Source organism: Geospiza fortis, unplaced genomic scaffold (genome assembly GCF_000277835.1).
Source record: "Geospiza fortis unplaced genomic scaffold, GeoFor_1.0 scaffold333, whole genome shotgun sequence".
Taxonomy (NCBI): Eukaryota; Metazoa; Chordata; class Aves; order Passeriformes; family Thraupidae; genus Geospiza; species Geospiza fortis.
Genome location: NW_005054347.1, coordinates 3,107,685 through 3,117,540, shown reverse-complemented (window position 1 = coordinate 3,117,540; position 9,856 = coordinate 3,107,685). Strand labels below are relative to the sequence as shown.

The 9,856-nt window shown below is 56.0% G+C and overlaps 2 protein-coding genes across 2 annotated transcripts in view; one reads left to right on the top strand and one right to left on the bottom strand.

Moving 5' to 3' along the window:
- ZSWIM5 (zinc finger SWIM-type containing 5) overlaps window positions 1-5,412 on the top strand; it is a 30,866-nt gene extending 25,454 nt beyond the window's left edge. The window contains exons 11-13 of the mRNA XM_014307874.2: window positions 2,033-2,196; window positions 2,494-2,575; window positions 2,989-5,412. Coding sequence (XP_014163349.1) covers window positions 2,033-2,196; window positions 2,494-2,575; window positions 2,989-3,851 — 1,109 coding nt within the window. The 3' untranslated portion in view covers window positions 3,852-5,412. The remainder of the gene's footprint in view (window positions 1-2,032; window positions 2,197-2,493; window positions 2,576-2,988) is intronic.
- On the bottom strand, window positions 4,597-9,059 carry UROD (uroporphyrinogen decarboxylase). The gene is made up of 9 exons (XM_031058705.1): window positions 8,944-9,059; window positions 8,786-8,865; window positions 8,525-8,587; window positions 8,229-8,426; window positions 7,829-7,990; window positions 7,417-7,554; window positions 7,174-7,274; window positions 6,866-6,932; window positions 4,597-6,677 (listed from the first exon to the last, which is right to left on the bottom strand). Exons 1-9 carry the CDS (start codon window positions 8,969-8,971, stop codon window positions 6,513-6,515), a joined length of 1,002 nt encoding a protein of 333 aa, XP_030914565.1. The 5' UTR covers window positions 8,972-9,059; the 3' UTR covers window positions 4,597-6,512.
- Window positions 9,060-9,856: the final 797 nt, after the last annotated feature.

The following is a 9,856-nucleotide window of genomic DNA, read 5'->3' as shown; positions in this document are numbered from 1 at the left end:
CCTCTTGCTTCTGCGGGCACTGGCAGGGACTGGCTGGGTGCCCCACTGGCAACCTGCTGTGGGCAGGGCACAGTGAGCTGGCCTTGAGAATCTGGGGTTTCTGGGATTCTTGTCCCAAAGGGCTTGTGGTCCAGCAGGGCAGGATGGGAATTTCCAATGAGGTGCAGGCAGGCCTTGAAGCCACAGTGCTGCAGGTCCTGGGTAGTGCCCCACGTGATGCAGGACCATGCCTGCTCTGCAGCACAGCCAGCTGCCAGGCCAGCAGACCCTGCCAGGCATGTCATGAGGTCATGCCATGGTTTAGTTTGAAGCTATTTATCCTTTCACCTCTGCTTTGTCTCTTCCACCCTGTGGTGATAATCCTGCATGGGCTGTGGGAGAGAGAAGACCTTCCTGTGCACCAAACCAAAAGTGGCTTTTGTTGGATATGTAATCAGCAGTGCTGGGTTCTGCAAAGGGCTCATGAAACACCTCACTGGTCTCTTGGGCCTCTTCAGTTTCTGCCCAGGCACTATTATGGAGGAGAACACAGGCTTTTCATTAGACATCCTCCTGACCAAAAACAGACCCCATCAAGGTGGCAAGAGTCTTGTGTCCCATGAGGGTCAGTGAGCCAAGCAGTTACCACTGCCCTCTGATGTCCTGGTGCTGCCAGCCTGACAGGGAATGTTTTTCTTTCCCAGTGAGAGGGAAAGGAAATGAGCTGTCAGAAAGCTCCAACCTTGCTGCCTTGGCAGCCTCTTCTCTCCTTCCAGCCTCCTCCTCTAGGCTGCTTTACCAGGGCTGATGGTGTTCTGCCTGATTTGCAGTGCTCATATGAAGAGCTGGTACTTGGCTTATCCTTCAGGTATTTTTCTCCCTTCCAGTGCCTAATGGGATGAGGTTTTTATGCCGGTGATGTAGGGCTGTTGGATTGCATTTGTTTTTCCGACTGTCCCCTTCCTCAGGTGCTCCCCTGCTGCAGCATGTCCCAGTGTGATCCTGCAGCCTCTCTTGCCCACACCCCTACGATCCATTTTAGGGAGGTTTGGATTTTGGTGGCAGTGCAAGCGGCTGTGGTGGGTGGCAGGTGATATCTTTAGCTATGAGTCACCCGAGATGTCTCTGTGTGTCCAGGTGCAGCACTGGGTTTTTCACACTGCTGTGCATGATTTGGTTGTCTTTGCATGAGGTTCATCTGCTCAGTCTATGAGTAGGAGTAGAAATTAAGCTGGAACCTAATGTGGCATGTTAGCACCTCTGGTCTGCACATATCCCAAAGGTCCCACTCCCCACACTGTGTCCCACAGGCACTGGTAGGTGATGGGTGCAGATCATTATATTAATGTGCCTTGATGTGTCCCTCTTCCAAGATCCTGCCCCATCTCCTGGTGCCATCATATATCCTAGCACCCACAACCTCCTGTAGCAGGAGTACTGCAGCACCATTGGGTATTGTGTAATGAACCTCCTTCTTTGGGGATAGCTCAGCCTGTCTCATTTGTGAGTGCTGTGTGCCTGAACTGGGACATTGAGGACCAAGGTGCAGCAAGTCTGGGTAACCCCAGCCCAGCCTTGCAGAGGGAACTTGCTGGGCAAGACAGTGTGTGTGCAGGAAACAGCTTTTCCTCTTCTTCCTAATGTTCCTGGATGAGGACTGATGTTTTTGCAGCCATTCAATACTAGGCATCTCCCCAAGCCCCTCCTTTTCTGGGAAGAAGCTGCTGTACAGCTGTCAAACTTGAAGCCAGGGTGGAATGTCCAGGTGCCTGGAGATGTCTGCTAAAGACAGGACATGTCTGGGATCACTCAGGTTTGTTTGTCCTCTCTGTGAGAGGATGAACTTGAGTGAGGACGCTTGCTGTAGGATGGATCACTTCCTGGGGGAGGTGCTCCATTTTAGACTGCTGGACTGCAGGGCCTGATCCAGCATCACTGTGTGTCCCTCTGTGTGTGTGTCCAGAGGGGCTGGCTGTGGTGCAGGCAAGAGATGGGGCTCCAGGGCAAGTTGGGGGGGTGCCTGAGCCATCTGACCGTTCTTGCTTGCTCCCAGGGGACATGCTGCGCCTACGCACGGTGCTGGAGGCCATCCAGAAAAACATCCACTCCTCCTCCTTGATCTTCAAGCTGGCTCAGGATGCATTCAAGATTGCTACGCCAGCTGACAGCAACTCTGATACGACACTGCTCAATGTGGCGCTGGAACTGGGGCTCCAGGTATGCAATGATGCTGGGGATGCTGGTGGCCCTTCTGCCCCTCTTGCTATGGCAGCTGTGCTGGTTATGGTGTTCCACCAATCAGGGTGACCCTGTGTAAATTGATCCCTGCATGGTCCTGAGCAGGGGACCTCAGCCCTGGGAAACCCCTGCGCTCACTGTGGTTTGGGTGGAGGTGAAGCATTGCCGGTAGTTGGTAGCCAGTTGAACCAGGGGGATTTTTGGGGAGCACTGCTCTGTTGGGTGGCCTCACTAGAGCCCTGCAGGGCAGCCAGTCACCCCAGGTTTGCCTCGCAGGTGATGCGCATGACGCTGTCCACACTCAACTGGCGGCGGCGGGAGATGGTGAGGTGGCTGGTGACGTGCGCTACTGAAGTGGGTGAGTTCCATGTGCGATCTGGCCTGCATGCAGTGGGACCAGGGCTGGGCATGGAGATCCTTGGGTCATGCCTATCCCTGAGCATCTGAGTTCTCCTGAGTCTTTAATTTCTTCTTGGGTAACTGAATTTACCTCAGAGCACCAGTTGACAGGGCTGGGACTGCAGCAGTGGCCGGTTTTGAGACATGGATGGGTGCCCTGTACCTGGCCCAGGCCAGTGGTGGTCTCTATGCCTTGCAGCATGTCAGTGCTGGTTGGCCTCTGCCTGTCTGTCCCCCTCTGCCCTGTCCCTCTTGGGGCAGAGGCAGCAGCACTGCTGTGGGCTGTTTTTGCCCTTTTTCTGGGTCTCAGAGGAGCCCCATGAATTCAGTCAGGTTCCAGGGATATACTGTGACCCTGATGTTTTCTTGCAGGAGTGAGGGCCCTGGTGAGCATCCTGCAGAGCTGGTACTCACTGTTCACTCCTACAGAGGCCACCAGCATTGTGGCTGCCACAGTGATGTCCCACAACACCATCCTGCGCCTGAGCCTGGACTACCCACAGCGGGAAGAGCTGGCCAGCTGTGCCCGCACCCTGGCCCTGCAGTGCGCCATGAAGGACCCCCAGAACTGTGCCCTGTCTGCCCTGACCCTCTGCGAGAAGGACCACATCGCCTTCGAGACTGCCTACCAGATCGTCATTGACGCCGCCTCCACCGGCATGACCTACACCCAGCTCTTCACCATTGCCCGCTACATGGAGCACCGGGGCTACCCACTCCGAGCCTTCAAACTGGCCTCCTTGGCCATGACACATCTCAACCTGGCCTACAACCAGGACACGCACCCAGCCATCAATGATGTGCTCTGGGCCTGCGCCTTGAGCCACTCTCTGGGCAAAAATGAGCTGGCGGCCATCATCCCACTGGTGGTGAAGAGCGTGCACTGTGCCACTGTGCTCTCGGACATCCTTCGCCGCTGCACCATGACAGCGCCAGGGCTGGCCGGCATCCCTGGGCGCAGGAACTCGGGGAAGCTGATGTCCACTGACAAAGCCCCCCTGCGGCAGCTGCTGGACGCCACGATAAGCGCCTACATCAACACCACCCACTCCCGGCTCACCCACATCAGCCCACGGCACTATGGGGAGTTCATCGAGTTCCTCAGCAAGGCCAGGGAGACCTTCCTCCTGGCACAGGACGGGCACATACAGTTTGCCCAATTCATTGACAATCTTAAACAAATCTACAAAGGCAAGAAAAAACTGATGCTGCTTGTGCGAGAACGGTTTGGGTGAGCCCCGGCTCCTGCCATGCTCACTGGCAGGGTCTGGCCGCAGCACGGGGACTCGGGAGAGAAGAAGGAAGGAAAGTGGAGATCAGCTTCCCCCCATTGGCAGAGGCTGCTCTGTTCTGGTCTTCTGTTTCTTTTTTTTTGTTTGTTTGTTTTCTTTCTCTTTTTTTCTTTTTTTTTTTTCTTTTAGTGTTACTCTTTCTTGGATTTAACCATTTCACACACTGAGAGGATCCAGAGATTCCTTGGGCACAAACCAAAAGGCAACCACAGGGAAAAAGGATGGTTTACTCAGCCCCCTGCCCTCCCTTGCCAATACCAAAAGCTAACCTGGAAATCTAATACCTCTTTCCTGAAGGACATGGTCGCTGGAGGGATACGAAGGTTGCAAAGTAAAAAACCTTTAAAATTATGTGGGGAATTTAACGAAACAAAACAAAAAGAAAAAAAAAAGGAAAAAAAAGCAAGCAAAGAAACCTGCGACACTAGAACCTCATGCGTCACCAAAAGCAATGGCTTTGCAGAGCGCTTCTCCCGCCCGCCCGAGACATGCAAACTCCTCTATTTGTGAAGATACTTCAATAAAAACAAGTAAAAGTAACTGTTCTCAGGGATTGCTTACTAAAAGTAACACAAAAAAAAGCATTTATGATACTGTAAATACTATAGTATATGTGTCAATTATTAAATTGTAAAGTTATAATTATTTATAATTCTGTCTTTTATTTGGGGGATACTTGAAATTGTTGTGGGCTGGGGCGATTATTTTTATTATTGCTATTGTTATTATTATTGTTATTATTATTAAAACTGTTATTTAAAAAACCCACACAAAACCACAGACAAAAAGAGGAGGAGGCACGCGAACATTTCTCAGGTTCCCATGGCATCGTCAGCAGCAAGAAGGGTGTGGGGGGGAGGCAAACATCTACTCGACTCACAGCCCTGGGACAGACAGACGGACAGATGGAGGAGCAGCAGCCCAGCAAAGGAAGGAACTCGGTGCGATGCTCACTCGGACACACGCAGATGCTGGCCATGGAGGACTCGGCCCATGGCAGGGCAGGTGCAGGGTGTGAGTGCCTGGGCGGGCACTGGGGCTGTGGCTTCGGGGGAGGGAGGGGCAGCCGCGTCACCTTCCTGCACCGTTCCCAGCTCATTCCAGCTCCGTGGTGCAGCCAAGGCTCGGCCCTTCCCAGCTCACCCGGTGCTGGGGGCACACACCCTCCAGCCCCAGGCCAGTGGCTCTTCAGTTTTGGTTCATTTCTTTGCCAGCAGGTTGGGAGGGCTGGGGGGGCCAGGGCCAGTCTGGATGGTGACTTGTAGTTGGGGAATGCGCGTTAGTTATCTGCTGTCTGGTTTAATTTTTTGGCAAGTGACTTGTGTCCGCGCTCTGGCCAGGAACCCAATTGTACTCGGTCTGTGTCGCCACCGAAATAGCGGTCTTCAACCAGTCTGTTTCTCTCTTTTTTTCCTTCCCTTTTTTTTTTTTGTGTGTGCGTGCGTGTATGTGTGTGTGCGACCTCTTCATCTGATGTTTAATAATAAAAGGGATGAACGTTACAGCCTGTGTCTTTCCTGCCTTTCTCTGAAGCTGGCGGGGGCTCACCACACTTGTGCAGTGTTGCAGCCCCCTGTGGTAGCCAGCTCCTGTGCCCCGAAGAGGGGAACAGAGCAGGGACAGGGCACCCTGGTTGCTTCTGGGTGCAACTCCCTGCCATGTACAATGTTAGCAGGTCCTTGCCTATGCTGGAGACACTGCCCTATCCATGCCAGCTAGACCACTGTTTCTCCATGTCTTGATCCATCCTGCTGCCAGCCTGGACCACAGTGAGTGTGCTGCAGTGTGGGATGGGGTGGCAAGGAGTTGTAACTTGGGGTTCCTGGGCTGCTTTTTGCAGGGTTTGCTAAGCCCCAGGAAAGCTTGGCCCTGAGGATCAGAGGAGATGGAGAGATGTGCATGGGGAAACACTCTAGGGACCAGGGTGATGGTCCTAAAGAGGCTTTGGGAGCTGGAGGAGGAGGGCCATGGTTCCTCTGTTGCCATCCCAGCCAGCGTGGCAGGGTACTGGTGGTGCTGTGTCACAGGCTTCTGCCATTCTGCCACCTGTCTCTCCCAGGTGAGTCCTGCTGGCTCTCCCAGCCCCTTGAGTCTACCCTGAATTGTGGGCACATTGCCCATTTCAACCTGAGCAGGACTGTGGAACAGCTGATGCTAGGTCTCTGCCAGTGGTGGGCTGTGAGCCCCAAGCTCCCACGCTGTGACCCTGCCAGCCTCAGGCAGCTCACCTTCCCTAGCAGGGCTGAGCACATCCATCCTCAGGACATGGCTGTTGTGCCCTGGGCTCACATCCTCTGTTGCAAGCATGGACACTGCAGCCTGGCAGGGAGAGGCATCCTCCACAATTTGCTGCCATTCCTGTTTCCCCATTTTGACCTGCAGGATGGGGCTCAGGGGCTCCCCTTCACCACACATGCTCCTCTAGCAGCCTGCCATGACTTTCCATCTCCTTCAGGGCCATCCAGTTCCCCATCCCCCCAGCCAGAGCCACACGGCTGCTGCAGAGGAAGTCCTGGTTTAATGCTGCAGCCCAGCCTAGAGTGAGCCCTGTGACAACATGGGTGACTGTGCCCAAACCAGAGTCCTGTCCCCAAGGCGCCAGGCTCAGCTGTGCTTGTTGATATGACGGGAATGAGCATGCACAGCTTCCACAAAGGCACCCACATGTTCAGGGTTCATGTCAGGGTAGAGGCCGTGGCCCAGGTTGGCAATATAGCGTTGGGTCCCAAAACTCTCCAGCATCTTCTTCACCAGCTCGCCAATCTTCTCCTGTAAGTATGGTAGGAAACCATGTGTCAGACCAATCCAGCTCAGGTTTTTCATCCCCACCAGTCCCCTTCAGCTAGCCTGAGGGGATGCTGGAACATGAGCCAGTGCTGCAAGTGGCAAAGCTGAGGCAGAAGGCCTTTAACACAGGCTAGAACTAGCCCTAATTGCTGGCACTAGCCATGGCTCACCTTGGGCGCATAGAGAGCACACGGATCCAGGTTCCCTTGCAGGGTGACATCTTTTCCTATCTGTGCACTGCAGCAGGGAGGAAACAGGTGAGTTGCTGCATGTGGTAGAGAGACTGAGGGCAGCCAGGTGCCTGCAGCCCCCACCGCAGGACACCCAGGACCCCTCAGCACAGCCTTTAGAAGCTGTAGCATGGTGGCCCAACTATCCCCACCTTTGGAGCAGCAATGTCCAGGCCTGGGATGCCTCAGGGCAGAGGAGGAGGTCAGAGTACCTGCCCAGACACCTGAGCCCTGAGTCAGACTCTTACCGAGCTTCCTGGGGCCGGATGGTCCAGTCGAGACCGACGACCTCGTAACCGGCGTGGGCCAGGTCGCGCAGGGCGTAGTGTGCATCCTTGGCAAAGATGATCTGGGGAGGGAGGAGATGGGCAGCCACTGCTGCAGCTCAGACCCCTCTCCACAGGCTGGACTGAGGGAAGCAGGTACCAGGGCATGCACCCCTCTCCAGCAGTGCCCAGACGTCATGGTCAATCCAGGCAGCCCTGACTCACCATGGGCACCAGGGGCAGTGCCTCCTCCTTCAGCTTGCTCTTGACAGCCTGGGCAATGTCCCGGATGTAAGGCAGGGCAAAGTCCTGAAACAGCTCCGGGCCCAGGTGCCCTGCGTGGGACTCAAACAGCTGGAGCGCCTGCCAGGGACACAGATTCCTTTAGGCTGGAAAAGACCTTTAAGATTATTGAGTCTAACAACCAAGCACTGCCAAATCCATCAGTAAAGTGTGTCCCCAGGTGCCACATCTACTTGTCTATCAAATACTTCCAGGAATGGCAACTCAACCACTTTCCCGTGGGACTAGGAGAGCAGCAACTCAGTCCCTCCTCCTCCTTCCAGATGCTGGATCCTCTCTGCTCCCTATCCCCCGCCTTCCTTCTTGGCCTTGTCCCCACTGCCCCAGGACACACCTGCGCGCCAGCAGCCACCTGCCCCACCAGGTAGTCGATGATGACATCAGCCAGCAGGCGTAGCAGACGGTGGCTTGCCTCGGGGTGACGGTAGAGCCAGCTCTTGGCCTTGGCCATTGTAGTGGAGCCACCACCTTCAATCATGTAGGACATGAGTGTCCACTGTGGAGGAGTGAAGTGAGGAGAGTGATGGAGATGAAAGAAGACACAAAATCCCAGTTGCAGTGCTGAAGGTAGGACCTGTGAGCACTCCAGGCCCTGGGGCACAGCTGCTCCTGTACTGAATGCCCCCCATTACACACCCATGTAGCACCCACAGCTGGGGGTGCCATAGCTGGTCTGACCCCGGAGACAGAGAAGCCCATCAGGGAAACCCACAGAGAGGAGCCACACTCCTTACCGGTGCCCCCGAGAAGCCGATGAGCGGCACCTTGCCCTCCAGGCTGTGCCGTGTCAGTGTGATGGCCTGGAAGACGTAACCTAACTCTGCCGTGACATCCACCTTCTGTCGCAGTTTCAGCAGATCCTCCACCTCCTTCAGGGGCTCTGTGAACGTGGGTCCTTTGCCAGGGACCATGACAACCTCCATGCCCAGTGCCTGGGGACAGGGAAGAATGGAGAAGCAGGAATGGAGCAGCCCTGAATTCTGCCCTGTTACCAGCTGCTGTTCTCTGTGGCATTGGCCATGGCTCTTACCTGGGGCACCACCAAGATGTCAGAGAAGATGATGGCAGCATCCAGGGGGAATCGTCTTAGTGGCTGCACATAGGAAGAGGCAACATTAGTGAGGGGTTGTGACTCCCTTCCCATGGAGGACCTGGTCAAGCACAGGAGGCAGTGGAATCTCCAAGGGCTGCACAATTTACTAAGGCCACCCAGGATGGCCAGAACCAAGGTTTCTACCCATCCCCATGTGGGCAGAAAGAGGGGACACACAGACCCCTGAGTGATGCTCACCTGCAGTGTCAGCTCACAGCACAATTTGGGGCTCCGGCAAGTGGCAAAGAAATCCTGTGACGCCCGCGTCTCCCGAAACTCTACAAGGGACCACCACAAATGTTACCGGGTGCTTGCTGAGGCTCCCTCGCTACCCCTCGCCCGCCTCCACCACTCACCTGGCAGGTAGCGCCCCGCCTGCCGCATGCACCACACCGGGGTGTGCTCCGTCTGCTCCCCACGTGCCGCACGCAGGAAAGTGTCGTTCTTCAGCTTGGGGAAGCCTTTGGGGCTGCGGAGCAAAGAGCAGGCACAGGGTGTCACCCACGAGGGGTCTGGGAGCCCTGCCAGTCCCCCACGACTGGGGCACAGGGTGCCAGATTAAGCCGCTCGTCCCCACTCCCTGACCGCAGAAGAGGCTTGCGCCCAGCTGTGACAAGTGCGATAACTTCTCCCCCTACAGCCCAGGACTTCTTCCTGCTCAGGACCGTGGGCCCCCCGGGAGAGAGGCGATGAGGGCCCGCGAGATTAAGTTATCGGGGCCACCAGTTGCTCCCGCCTGGAGAGATTTGGGACGAGCGGGGCGCGCAGTCCTGCATTACTCCCGGTCTGTGCCAGGCCACGCGTTCCCAGCCTCCCCGTCCCCAACCTCCTCGTCCCCAGCCTCCCCGTGGGCTCTGCGGCTGCTGGAGTCCGGCCTGCGCCGGGAAGGGAGACCCAGGCAACCGCGGGGCCTATGGGAACAAAGTCCCCAAAACCTCCATTTGGGACCAGGGACTTAACTAGGGACATCAGCTGCCCTGCTGATCCCTCCCAGTGCAGGATCACCTCCCTCCTTCCCCGCCCGGAGCCCCTCCAGTGACGGACTCTTGTGCCAGCACCATAATTCCAGAGCCACTCCAGTGCCTCGGCGGTGTCCGGAGAGCCACACCAGTGTCCCCAGTACCGGATCTCATCGCGAAAGCACAATCCCCAGTGTTACCACAGTGCCAGATCGCCCTTCCCAGAGGCACACCGGTATCCCCCGGCAAGTGCCGGAACATCGCCCCGTTACCACACTAGGAAGGGACGCAGGCCTGCCCGGTCCCGGTT

Bases quoted from the DNA above. Each gene is read 5' to 3' on its own strand.
- UROD (XM_031058705.1), bottom strand. From the start codon at position 8,971: ATGCGGCAGGCGGGGCGCTACCTGCCAG. The intron at 8,588-8,785 runs GTGAGCATCACT...TCCTATGTGCAG, and splicing joins GCTGTGAGCTGACACTGCAG to CCACTAAGACGATTCCCCCT. The intron at 6,678-6,865 runs GTGAGCCATGGC...CCATACTTACAG, and splicing joins GTGCTCTCTATGCGCCCAAG to GAGAAGATTGGCGAGCTGGT.